Source organism: Phytophthora infestans, genomic scaffold (assembly GCF_000142945.1).
Source record: "Phytophthora infestans T30-4 supercont1.20 genomic scaffold, whole genome shotgun sequence".
In the NCBI taxonomy this organism is placed as follows: domain Eukaryota; phylum Oomycota; class Peronosporomycetes; order Peronosporales; family Peronosporaceae; genus Phytophthora; species Phytophthora infestans.
This window is the reverse complement of record NW_003303739.1, coordinates 746128-760256: the sequence shown is the minus strand read 5'-3', so window position 1 is coordinate 760256 and position 14129 is coordinate 746128. Positions and strand designations below refer to the sequence as shown.

The window sequence follows — 14129 nt, the reverse complement described above, 5'->3', positions numbered from 1 at the left end:
AAAAAGGGGGGATGCGAACCCCCCGATACACATCGCGTAGTAGCTCGTACAAACCCGGCCGGCTGCTCTTCGCCGATTTCGAGAGTGCGAAGACTCTCAGGGGCTAAAGTCCCCGTTGTTACCCCCCACCCCGCGCACCCATCCACGAAGACTTTAGTTCTTCCCCCAGTAGGGCGCCCCGCCCCTACTGGTTCCTGCGTTCCCCTGTCCCCGGGATCCTGGCTTCTGCCAGCGACCCTTGAGGACGGGCTTGGGGAAGGACCGTCTGCGGAGTCTTTCCGCGGGACAGTCGCGCTTGAAGTGGCCCATCTTCCCACAGCCGAAGCAGCGGATGTCACGCTGTTCGGCGGACCCGAGTTCCATGGGAACTGGTCCGTTGGGGCTTGTTCGACCGGGAGCCGACAAGGAACTCCCAGGCCACGCTGAGGCCGGCGTACGCGCCTGGCGATGGCTGTATTCTCTTGAAGAGCCACTTGAATCGCCTCTTCAAGGGTGTTTGCCTGCACCCGGAACAGCTGAGTGCGTGCGGGGCCCACTCGAAGGCCGTCCATGAACACAGTCATCTTGATGTGTTCATTGAGTGGGTTTCCCACTAGGGACGCCGTGAGCTCCCGTATCTCTTGCACATACTCGTGCAGTTCGCGTCTTCCTTGTTTACACGCGAGGAAGCACGAACGCTGGCGGTACTCGTAGTTCGCCGGGAGGAACGCGGCTCGGAGCTGTTCGCACAGCTGAGCCCAGGATGTGAAACATCCAGGGGATGTCGCTTCCCGAGTGTACACCCAACTCTTAGCACGACCGCTAAGGTTGGAGAGTGCAAAAGCAACACGCAGTTGCTCGGTCGAGATCAGAGCCGCGTCCATCGCAAGCTCTACTTCTCGGACCCAGAAGTGAAGGTTCTCGCCTTCCTTCCCTTCATACGGCTTTACCTTCAGCCGTATTGGCTTCGGGTGAGGCGGGTTTGCTCCCGCCGCCGGAGCCTGCAGGTTCTCCCGCACATGCGCGATGAGGCCCTGCTCGTACGCGTCGAATGCATTGACGCGCTCGAGCTGCTCAGCCGGTGTTGATACCACCAGGCTCTGCAGGGCCTCCATCTCGAAGATGCCTGCCATCTTCCGAACCGACTCGAACTGAGAGTCGTTCATATGGGAGAAGTCGTTCCTATCCATGGCAACGAACTTCGGAGGTTCAGGTAGTCTACCCGCGATGGCGTGGATTGACTACAAGTGCTACCAAGTGTGACGGGGTCACACAGCACCTTGCGCTAGAGGAAGTTATCTTCCGAGAGTATACAAACTCTCAGTGAACGGCAGTTCACAGGTCCCCTCTTTAATTAAAGAGAGCGAAGTGACCTAAATAAGGTAGATTGTAAACTGAGTATATTTATAGGTAGGTTAAGTTTGTGGTTAATACAAACTATCAGTTACCTATAGAAATGCAATGTCATTTAACCAATGGTTGGTTTTGAATGACCTTGGTACCTTGTACCAAATATCCCGGAGTATGACATGTCATACTCCTGAAGTGTGAAGTGTCACACTTCATGTAACCAGGGTACACTTAGTGCTACGTACCCCGTTACAAAAACAATGGTAGCTGATTTTTTTACCAAAGCACTCGATAAACACGAATTGATTAGCTTAAGAAGCAAACTAGGCATGCGTTCTCTTAAGGAATTACGATAAAAACGAACAACCTAAAATAAAACTAAACAGTTCACAACAATGTATGACTTTACACTTCTAATTCAGTCACAGGATTGCACGATTTTTTTCCCTTATAACGGTTTTCTATTTGCATCCAACTTCGGTTTTATCCTTACAGGTTTTTATTCTTTCCTGGCAAACAGCCGCCAAATAAAAATTTCTATCAAAGAAGAAGAAAATATAAAGTGAATATTACTAAAGTACATTTTAAAGAAGATACTACTTGACAATGATACTGTAATGAAAGCTGAACTTTGAAAAAAAACATATTTGTTAAAACACTATTCATCTAATTCTACTTTACGAACAAACATAACCCTATTGATCCATTCACCGTAGGAAGCCAATGAGCAATTAGTAGTGTCGTCATAGACGGTCTTCTGGGTACCACGGACCTGAAGGACAAATGCATGTCCTACTGTCCTAGTATTACTAGCTGCAACCAAATAGATACCGTCCTCTAGCTGTAATCTAGTAATAGCTAAAATACCACGATGACCAGAACAGTGTCGGTTCATCTCAATGTCACACATTGACAAACGAGAGCCTGCTATGTGCACTTGTAAAATAAATGCACGAAATATACTCCACGGTACTCCACGTGACAGATCCTGCTGAAGTTCATCCGATCGAGAAATAAATTCTTGAATGTGCGAGTCTTGAACTCCAAATCGTTCAACAGCCAATATAAGCTGATGCTGAAAATTGAATAAGAGCCGATATTTCATGTTGCAAAGCGTTCGTGTTGATTGTCGAAACAGCAGCAGTCTTCTCCACTGTATTGCATTGTGTGTTGAGGAGGATATTGCTACTCACAGCAATCTCCGCAACCATACTGTGTCTAGACAGAATCACCATTGCTGGCGTATAATTACAGAGCCCCAGGCCGATCCGCTAGATCACCAGGAGCGTAGATGCTGCAGTAGTGTTGACAGCTTGCTGTAGGGACCGCAGGTGGAGCGTGGGTAGCTTGAAAGTTGTTGTTGTTGTTGTTGTTGTAATCGAGGTCTGCAATGCGAAAACTAAAATGAAATGTCCTGCGCAAGGCGCACATGACGTCTTTTGCCGAAAACGACTGAGTATAGGCGTCTAGAGCACTAATCGTGCATATGCTGCATGTAAGCTAATGTGTGGAAGCTAAATGAGGTCCTGTGCAGATGAACAACACCTGTAGTCGCCTCTACCAGATAAGTGCGCCATACGCTGCGGTAAAGCTGTCTGAGTAAGTTCATGTCTAGCTAAGAAGTCTGAATGTTACGTTGAAGCCATATTTAAAAAATCTATACCTTTGAAAAATAATTCCTTTTGTGAAGAGGGCGTCACTCTTGAATTGGCACCGGAGCACACAAGTGCAGATTCCGAGTTTCGGACCAAAAACCACCCCCGTGAGGCGAGCTCAATTCTGGTCTCGGATTGCCTGTAGCTCGTCTAGAAGCTTCAGAAATGAAAAAAACCAGTTTCCATGTAGCCATTTTGTGAACTGACTGAACTCTTTTACCAGGGGTTTTTTCATAAGCCAATCGGATCGTTTTATTTTTTTATACCAATCATATTTCCTGAGAGGCTGTTGAGGTTAAGTTAGCCATGTCCTGTATAAAATAATAATGAAAGGACAAGGTGATCTTGACTTTATAATCTAATGTACTAAAATGACGGGTACATTTTAGATATTGACTGGTAGCGGCAACTCTAGACAGTGTTTTAGAGATCCGCATTCTAATCAACTGTTGTAAACAGCAATTCTAGCTTGTCCACTTAAATCTTAATCTCACAATTGCTATACTCTATCTTCCCTTCATTGTTCAAGACCCTACTGCGCCGTGCTCCCCTCAGCATTTGTGCTTGCAGCTTTGATAATCTGTGCTGTGGTTATCCAAGTAAATTATGATTTCTTTGGCAACTATTGGCTGCACCCTTTTTCATTTCCCCGCCAGAAGTACTTTAAAATGTTGAGCCGCCCTGTTTGCTTTCTGCTCTTCTAGGGAGAACATATTCATGGGCAGACCTGGAAGTTTATCTTACTCTTTTTATACCCTTCATTTTTGAATTTAATAAATTCACCGCTCAATCTGCTTTAAGAATTTCATACATACCACCTGATTTGCACGATATTTTTCGTAAAAGTTGGCATTTTTACTAAATTAGCAGGGTTATCTTTTGTTGGATCGTCTGCCGGTCCGGTCTACCACCGGTCAAGATTTTACAAAAAAAAAATATAGGCACTATTAAAAGTTGGACCCCGACCCCAGATCTCGGCCATAATTAAATATAGAAACCACCTGTCCGTTTCTGCTGAACAGCTGATGGTCATCTCGTTTTGCGATATGGTACTTGAAGGTTTCGTTATTTATTTTTCTACATTATTACTGAACAAGGACCACGTCATATTTTATAACACCGCTCAAATTCGAGCTCACGAGCGAGCCGCGCATCGCACTCTCCATTTCATCCTATCTTTTTATCGCAAGTGAAGCGAAACGCAGAGGCGCCGAAAGGGCGGCCAGCCAAGCGGCTGGCTACTAGTTCTGCATATTTATTCTTTCTACGAGCTTTATTGCAAAGTGTTGCTGTCTCGTGTGCCGCGCAGGATAATATCTCAAAGTGTTGGTCGGACGTACAGACGCCCTGGGAGACAAATACATTAGCCCTCACTTTTTATAAATGTAGTTGTCTCCCAGGTATGCCCAGGGCGTACCGATATGAGCACGTACCTCATTTGGCAGTTATCATAAAATTCAAGTAAGTTAAGACAGGTTTCAACTAGGGTCTTTACAAACAGTAAACATTTCCAGTTGGTAGCTACAGTTAGTATAAAAAGCTGACCGAAAGTAAATGAAGAAGCATTGATTTTAGCGAGTCATCCTGTTTTGCGATATAAGGTAAAGTAGCATGCATTAATTGGAACGGCGCAATGCGCATGTGCATGTGTTGTATAAGTGCCACGTCATATTATATAACTCTGCGTTAAGTAGGCAACAAAATCTCTCCTTTTCATAAGAATCCCAGTACCATTTTGAAATCTGCTTCCGCCCATGCGCTTTGGATTTTGTCAGGTCCTTATTCTGATTACCATCGTTGCTGGCTTCGTATAGCCGGCGACGATGGTAGTGAAAAAATTCAAGAAAACTTCAGCGGAGACTTCAATGACAGTACGTTTGACCACCCCGAAGGGGCAGCGAATGCGAGTAGCGACTTGATGAGCGAAGAGCGAGGTGTTTTAGGCGCCATAAAGTCAGTGTTTAAGTTTAAACAATCATAGAACCTTGGGGTGGCGAAGAATGTCATTGGGAAGAATTCTATCAACAAAATCCAGTTTGCTGCGGGTCAAAAAGTTGACATCACCAAGCTGAAGACTCCGTCCGGAAAGACCGTTGACGTCTCCCAAGCGAATCTAAAAATTGTTCCTGCAACGGAGGTCGACATAAGCAGAATGAAGAAGCTGGCAGAGAAAGATCCTGATGTGCTCAGTTTTCGATTGCTGGGGGAAAGAACTCCAAACAACATTCAACAAAACGAGTCTCGGAGATGCAGTCGTTCATCAAAAATCACCCCGAAGAGAGAACTAACGTCATTGAAAAGGTGATTTATGCTGGGTTTGCTCTAGTGCTTATAGGAACACCGATTTCTCTAATAATTGCCGCCGTTACCACCGATACACCCCCATAGTCGCAAAAATGGCAGAACCGGTTGGGTGTATTCTGAGTGTGAAAGAATGAAAGAAGGCGTTGCGATCTCTGACTTACTTTTTGTGTCGAAACTACGAGCTTTCTACTTTAGTTTGACCGGTCATAAATATATTTTCGATCAGTCACTGTTGCGAGCGTTTACGCAGCTACCTGTAGCGATATTACAGCATACCGGTATTAATAGCAACCCTGCACAATACTAAAACTTAATACCATCCTCTCGTCGCAGGCAGATGCCAATGTTTGTTACTACCCTCATCAAGTGGTTTTTTTAATAAGATGATGGTTACAACTAACTTCCCACCGCTGTCATCACTAGGTGTCGAATGATACGTCATAAACGAGTCCTAACATGTCCTAAAACTAGACTTGTTTTTAATTTGAGATTTTCTAGTGTATAAATGTATACTTAAGTATATGTAATACTCTTTCTAACAGAAGAGCTCAGTGCCTTTAGCTTAAAACTATATATGCTGTCACTTTCTTTTCATGCTCTCACAGTAAGGCAATCACCATGTAGCTGATACTTATTGTTAAGTTTTTGAGCTTAATCCGGTTCTGTAACCAATAACTGTGCACCAAAGCCAATGAAGCACTTACTGTTATTCTATGTATACTATACGCTCGGTTATCTTGCCGAGTAAGACTTCTGTCGAGTTATTCAAAGCCTCCGACACCTTCTTGCAACATTACTTTGACACTAAAGGGACCCAATTCGGACGTCGGAGATACATGTATTAAGATCCAAGGACTCACATTTTTTAATTTATTACTACAGTACGTAGTAGAAGATTCTTTCCTGCCGGCACATCATCATTGTTTTAGACAGGAGTTTAGTATTCCACAAAAAAAACGTATACCTTAAATCGCATCAATTCGAAATATATTGAAGATCATAATTTATTCCAATACTAATTACTTTACATTCTGTCCATGTCAATCGCCCACTTTGCGGCAGTTCCTATTGCACACCGTCAAAGTGCACACGATAATCATCTCTCTGATGACCCTTTTCTAGGAAACCAGTAAGGAAAATCGAAAGTTGAGCTTTAGGTACTGTACATGTAATCTATGAGTACGTTGTCACATAACCGCAGCTACAATGTAGTACTTCCGTATCGTTTTCAGACTACAGGGGAAGAAAGAATAAATTCAGAGCTCTTCACTTTCGAAATTATCAAAAGCCATCGCGCTTCAAATATTAACCCCCTTTTCGTCTTGGTCCAAATGACTTGCCGCCGTGCGTGCTGGTACAAGAAACCATGACGACCCAGTCAAGATATCCGACACGGCTGCGGTCAAATTCAAGCCCCAGCTTCATATATACAGAATCTCCTTTGGAGTCTCAAGTGTTACAGTGTTTGCGTGGTATTTCCGGAAGAGCTTTTTTTGGCTGCAAGGTCTCGCAGTCGGGTTCTGTCCCTGTAATACAGGCGGTATTACATGTAAAGAAGCGTAATGGCAGCACATAATATGTGTTAATATTACTGATATTACTAGTAGTATGTAACTGTATTATTATAATACAGTACATTTAAAAATGATTCTGAAAAAAAATCAATTCAGTAAACTGGGATGGCAACAATACCATTTTTGCCACCATTCCAGTTCGACAAAGAGAAGCTCTTCATTTACTCGTATCTCATGAATGTCACCCACTATCTACTTCGACTTCTTGTCTCCGAGACGCTCAGTGCAGAGTAGCACATGCCACCCGAACTGGGTCTGCACCTTGGCGAGCTCGCCCACTTCTCCTTCAAACACCACCTTGTCAAACTGCGGTACCATCTCGCCACGTCCGAACATGCCCAGGTCTCCTCCCTTCTTGCCCGACGGACAAGTGCTGTGCTTTCCAGCCAGTTCCGACAATTTCGTCTTCTTGTCCTCGGCAGCGTCGATCTCCTTAAACAATTTATCAGCCTCGTCCTCAGATTTCACCAGGATATGGAACGCGCGGGCACGAGGACCGCCCTTGCTCCCACGGGCACCATACGCCATGATAAAGATGAGGATAATGGGGCCAAGGAAAGGCATAATCTTTAGCAGCGCCTGCTTGAGATCGCGGTACTTGTCTGGCTCCTCCGTGCCATCCAGACGACGGGAGATCAGCACGAGATGCCAGCCGAACTGGGTCTTGACCTTGTGCACGACGCCGATCTCGCCCTCAAACGCAACCTTGTCGAATTCAGGCACCATCTGGCCGCGGTCGAACGTACCCAAGTCACCGCCCTTGCGGCTGGATGGACATTTGCTGTGCTCCTTGGCGAGCTGTGCGAACTTAAGGAAGAGGTTGGAGGCTTCTCCCAGCTGCACACTCAGGTCGTCGGCCTCAGCCTCCGTGTCTACGAGGATATGGCTAGCATGCGCCTGGATGGCGACGGGGGCGGCGTCTTGGCCTGCGACGGAGGCGATGCAGCACAGCAGCACCGTCGCAAGAAGCGCTAGGACTTTAGGCGCCATGGCAAATGATCGATAAGTGCTTCGCTCGGTCGTGACGTTAGCTATGGAACTTTTGTCCCCTGATTGATACGTGGCGAGAAGATGCGATTCATGATTGGATGATATTCGAATTTATAACAAGCTGGGATTCGTGAAAATTTGAAATTGAACAAAATGCGAATTTCACCGTCGCTGTTTGCCGGATTGAAATCATGGGTCCGTTAATAAACGTTTGAATTGCGCAGTTCAAAGGCTGAAACGCCGATAAGTTTATAGGCGCAACAGCAGCTTTGAGCATTTAACTTACTTACAATCAGTGAAAATGATGAAGTCATTCCCTGGGCGCCACACCACATCATCTTGATCTCACGGGGCCCGCAGGAGTCGAATGTCTCTTGCTTGAGCTCACGCGAACCTGTGTCCCTGAGTTAAATGTTGTCGAAATTTATCGGATTAGACTGAGACCCAATTTGTATTAGCTTCATGGACGCGAACGTTGATCATGCTAGCGGCATTGCTTCTGAAAGTTTGTAGTTCTCTGCGCTAGCCGAATACCATGTACACGACATCGCATAAGTTAATGTTCCTTGCTCTGGGTCGTAATGCCAGCGGAGTAGAAGCTGATTAAAAGTTCGGAGGAATTTACGTGGTACCAAACGAGCCACAAACCGTAATACAACGGCGGTAGCTTGGTACACGTGCTCGCCGTAGAACAAATATCCTGTGAGTAGTATCGCCTCCACTGTCGAGCACCGTTTATCCCTGTAAGTGACATAAGCAAAGTCATTGCAGTCCTTGAAGAGCCTCGTGAACGGTACACCGAGACAATTCTCCTCAAACGTCGTCATTATCTGAATTTTCATTCCTTCTGGTGTACTCACGGCACTGTTGACACGGTATTTACTTGCTCCTCGACGCTTTTGGCACAGCTTAGTCACTAAAGTGATACAATTCGTCAGTAAGCCCAGAGCTAGAGCAGCAGCAGTGATGACAAACCCCAAGTTCACGATAAAGACGTAGCACGAATCCTTCAAACCGCAATATTTCGCTCCTCGTGCTGACGTTAGTCGCAATAAGTCACCATTTGGGTCGCCAATAAATGATAGCGAGGTGTATCTGAAGAACGATAATACACCAGCCACGCAGCCAGTTGCCGTGAGAATTACCACTTCCCACAGTAATCGAAAGTCTCGGTCGAGCGCCTGCTCTCCAGCTCGAGCCTTGATGACATTAATGAACGAGTAAGAGAAGGCGAAAAAACTTAGCGCGAGGTTCATAATGGAGGCACTAGACAGCGTTCCGGTTGATAGTCCGAGGTAGTACATGTCCGAGTTGAACGCGAAGTGATACATGACTTGAGCGAGATAGGCAGCTTGCATACGCCCGTTCTGGCAGCGATACGCCCAAATCTGAGATAGCAACACAGAGCGCTTGGAGGACATTACCTGGTAGAGACTAACGATGCCCATGAGCAGGATCTGAGCGACGATAGCACCTGGTAACATACTCAAGGCTACGGTGTCAGCATATCGACTGCGGAACACGCTGATGATTTGAATTACTCGCGTTGGATCCGCAGCAGCGAGGGAGTTTGTGTACTCCCACACTGTGTTGTACATGTTGTGAACGCAAACGTCACCAGTTGAACACACTGGCAAATCATCGGGAGATTGTAACGTCAGTCCATACGAACGCCAGTGATCGATTAGCGTACATCCATCCTCGACGTAGACCCCAGTAGTATTCACTACACGAACTCGACAACCAGAGAAGAACGAACGCAGTAGAGGCTGAATCCGTGAATCGTTGGTACTGTCTTGATGTAACGCGAAACGGTAGGTAGACTACTACTCTCAATCTCGTAAGGAAACTCAAGTCGATCAGGGACAACCGCTAATAAGTCTTCTCCGTTAGTTGCATAGGCTAATTTAAGGCCTACAATCCCCTGGTTTGGGATATCAGGACGACAGTCTGCATAATCCGGATACGTGTTGAAGTCAGCAACAGAGATAGATGAATAATCTGCACTGTTTTTGCTCGTCTGAAACCTGTGAAGACGCAAAACAACACCGAGATTCCAACGCGATTCACACTTTTCTTTTTGCTCCACAGCCACTTCTAGCGCACGCTTCATCTGTGGAGCCAATGCCAAATTCAGTGTGTTAACCACGCTTAGTATCCCTCAGGTGTGCTACCAATCGCAACGTTAGGAGTCCCCCAGTCGTTCACAGCTCCAATTGCGACAGAACATACCGCCCCATCATGATCCAGTTTATCTGCGAGTGTTATCTCTTCAGAGGTTAGTTTGCTGTAGTCTCCTGCTGCCGCATCAAGGTTGGCCACTACTTGAGAGTTCTCGTAAGCCGGCATACTGATAATTGCGTCACTACCGAAAGCGCCAAGCTGGATGAATACTTTACGGCAGGAAGAGAGACAAGTGTGGCAGCCTCCACGCATGATTGGGTCCAGTTGGCTATAGGCAAAGTAACTGTGTTTGGCATCAATGAAAAATGTGGCGCTGGTGAAGTACCCGGTAGTGATACAGACAATGGCTACCACCAACGGAGCGATCACGCATCGTCCAGTGACTCCACACACGGCTAGTAATACCGAAGGATGAAGGGTCGATCTCCAGTTGCGAGTGCTCTTCTGACGCTCTTGCTCGGCATAGTACTGAGCGCCCCAGCTAGTAGTCCGAGTTCGTTCGTCCATCGCCACCATGTGAGAAGGAGATCGATCAGACGGACGGAGATTGTGGCGACCAACGCGTAGACGTCAACTAATTTTAGCAGATTGAGCATTCTAAACTATACTAGGTATTGATTGTAATGATATTTACTTTGTGTACTTGAGTGGTCTTTAGCATAATGTTTATAATGACGGCCTTTGTGATGGGAATCAGATCACATTTATATTTCATGCTATGATTGGGCAGATGTTATGGGTACGGAATCAGCTATTCATGCTAGCGCTTTTGCAATCGATTCAAAGTCGATTGTAAAGCGTCCCGCAAGATAATTTCTCCGCTCTTTTAGGTATTGTCGTGTAAAGGTTTGACATCATTGTTGAGAAGGCAGCATCAAACACCTTGTCGGCAGTGGGGATTTGAAGGTCGGAGATTCTAGTCACTTCAGCTGGTAGTGCGGTGGTTTCCTTCGCAAGCTGCTCCAGGTACTCCATCACAATACTAACGCGTGAGTGTCTCATTCGATGAGCTGCACTAACATCATGCTGCTTACTTAGCTGTCTGTATGGACGAATCTTGGCGCCACGATCACCAAAAAACCAGAGGTTCCACATAGTTTTTACATTCGCTCGTGCTGAAACCTCCCAGCCTATTGGAACAGCATAATCAAGCTTACCATCATCCCACGGCCATGAACGCCATTCTGATTGCTGCTCCCTCGCAATACTCTTGCTGGTAGTAGCAGACTTACCCAATTGCAGATCGCTGATAAGGTTGCGAAACTCTGTAGCCATTGTGGACCGTAAATCGCTCATCCGGGTATCCAGATCGCGCAGCGAAATTGGAGCAACCCCATTAACCACAAAATGCTGCCGCATTTCCGTAACACCTTGAACGGCAACTTGATTTGGTAGTTTTACGACTATTTCAGACTTAATGCTCTCGAATTTTTTATGAAGGGTGGCGACCTCATCTCTTTGCTCGTTCACTTGCTTTCCTACCGCGAGATGTGCGGGAATTCCGGTTGCCTTTAGGCGGTAGAATTTTAACGGGGTCGTATACAGGTCAGGCCTGATTATTGGGTCAGGTTCCAATTTCCCAACAGGATCCTCCTACATAAGTAGAAGAATCGAACAGTGAAGAAGATGACGAGGCTGTAGATGTCGACAGTGATGATGACAACGAGGGCGTCTCTGGTACTAGCAGCGAAGAGGACGCTGCTGCTACGAATTTGGGCGCAGATGTGATCAGCAATGACAGTGATGCCGATGAATGCGACACTGAAGCCGACCAACCTCGTGCCGCGCAGACCATCGTGGTCTAAGCATTTTAACCCAACTGCTTAGCTTCGTATCTTTCACTTCAATAAGTAGCTTAGCAATTGGTCCTGTGTTTGGTAGGGCCGTCAGGAAACCCGCCTGACCCAATTATCAGGCCCTACCCGTAAACGACCACAAAAATAGCTAACCCCTTTAGGCCACACACCGGTGACGTCCCAATTGCAAGAATCGTCACACCACGCTGATCGTCGAGAAGGGAATTTGCGGAAAATACTCGTGCTTTAAATATCGGATGCGACGACGATAGCGTGACTATCATTCTACAACATAGTTGATCAGCTCCCTCTCCAAAATGAATGTATCTGTCTTTCAGATCTCCCACACTTTGGCCCATACACAAGTAGACCGAGACGGGGGTTGGCCCACTTACTTGTCCAAGCGCATACGAGCTACTGCCTTTGCGCAGACTGTGGGTGCCGATGTCCTCCGGTATGCAGCCCAGTATACACAATTCTGTCTCGCTGAATAACTTGATTACGCGACGTAACAAGCGGCCAAAGCGATCCTTTGAGTCACTTCCCAGGAAAAGCTGTTGTTTGCCTCCCTTACCGCGTTCAGGACAGCAAAATAATAGTACAGCGAGCGCGAGAACAGGGCATTGCGATGGGGTGTAGGGGTTGGAATAAACATGCTTGCCAAACCTCTCGGCTCCAGTTTGATCTCCTTTATGACCTTGCTCCTCAACAATTAGACAATCCGCAGACCACTCTATATGTTGCAACATGATTGTATCAATCGAATCCGCCCGGCTCATTAAATTCCACATGAGAACAAAAAACCTCTAGCTAAATAACACCGTCGACCAGGCTTGACCTTTCTTTACAGGCTCAAGTTTCATTAGTTTCAGAGCCAGGAGCTCAAATCCGAAACCTTTTAGTTGACGTTTCCCTTCATTGATTTTCATCAGACCCCGCTTCTGTAGATCATTTATGACCTTCTGGTAGCCCTCGAGAACCCGGCGAAGCTCTGTGTCAATTAGGGGGTCCAACTCAATAAATTGTGCGCGATAGACGTCAACAAGAGCACTGCGATAGCCCCAAATACACGACGCCGTAAGGGGAAGACTTGACGCATCTTGTGCGCTATCGCGGTCACACATGTGAGGAGGACTACAGATATGCCCAAAAAAATCCAGAATAGCCTCTTTAGGGAGCGGAATGAGCATCTTCTTCGTGATACTGTCGATTGTCTGCGGGAAGTGCAAGGCCAGCCATGCAGTCATGGCGTTCACCTTCGACTGATATGTACGTTTGGTGCTTATCTTCGTCCTCTTTGACTGGAGCGACTGAGCCACTGAAGCTGAGTACTCAGCGTCTCGCTTTTGCCTGCGCGCCATTTTGCTCTTTTGTTTGTGAAAGGTTGCAATAATGTGTGATGACGTCGTTATCACAAATGCCGTTAATCTGGCATATTAAGCTCGCACCATAGTGAAATCATATATATTTCATTAGGTTCGCAGACGATTTCGGGCAACTATGATCGTCTCCACAAATGCAGCATATGTTAACGTTAGTTTCGCGAAAGCATTCGGGCTCTCCAGTCAATTTTAATGAAGTTTTTTTAGCTGAATTTTAAATCTGATCTAGGGTTTTAATTGGACTAACCAGAAAAAAAACAGGTTTCACGCGTGAGTATTCGACAAGAGTGGTACTGAATCTTAATTGACAAACTTTAGTTTTAAAAGAGGATGGTGATAGAGTTTACTGAATGCGAAATTAAGACAGCAGCTCCGGATTTTCCTATCGTACGGAAGTTCTGACACTGAAATGGCGACCGCACAGTGCTGTGCGCCTGGATACTCGCTGAAGGTGAGCTGGTCTACGTGGTCTCTAACACGGCAACTGTGAGTTGGCCTACCTGCTCGCGTATAAACGCTCAGAATAGTACCATGCATAGTTAACTCCTCGAAACCAGGTGCTGAATCAGGGCCTTAGGCCCTGGTTCAAGTGCTCTATGCCGAATAATTTAAGCAAGTTGATTGGCTCATAATTACGGCGCTCCTGCATATGTTTTGCTTCCGGATGCAGTTTTTCAGAACACCAACCAGAGGTGTTCTAGCGAGAGAACAATTGTGCTACGAAAAATAAAGGCAGTTCTTGCCCTACAAAACTGGTCGCTTGGATTCCAGCTCGAAAGGCCGGGAAGCTTGCACCTGTGCAGTGCGCTCGGCAGCGACAGCAGTCGCGCGGCATATGGGCGACAGCACTTAGGCTCACGCAGTGATTGGTGCATAATGCAATCATTCACGTGAGTTCTTTGCATTTTGCACGAA

General features: G+C 46.3%; 2 protein-coding genes across 2 annotated transcripts; both read right to left on the bottom strand.

Moving 5' to 3' along the window:
• Positions 1-6889: 6889 nt before the first annotated feature.
• Positions 6890-7891, bottom strand: PITG_10711 (PpiC-type peptidyl-prolyl cis-trans isomerase, putative; the record flags this gene model as incomplete). The annotated part of the gene is made up of 1 exon (XM_002901506.1): positions 6890-7891. One exon carries the CDS (start codon positions 7850-7852, stop codon positions 7055-7057), a length of 798 nt encoding a protein of 265 aa, XP_002901552.1.
• Positions 7892-8331: 440 nt separating this feature from the next.
• PITG_10710 (uncharacterized protein) lies at positions 8332-10543 on the bottom strand (the record flags this gene model as incomplete). The annotated part of the gene is made up of 3 exons (XM_002901505.1): positions 8332-9643; positions 9703-10012; positions 10081-10543. The coding sequence occupies 3 exons, from the start codon at positions 10541-10543 to the stop codon at positions 8332-8334; spliced, it is 2085 nt and encodes a 694-aa protein (XP_002901551.1).
• Between the last annotated feature and the right edge of the window lie 3586 nt (positions 10544-14129).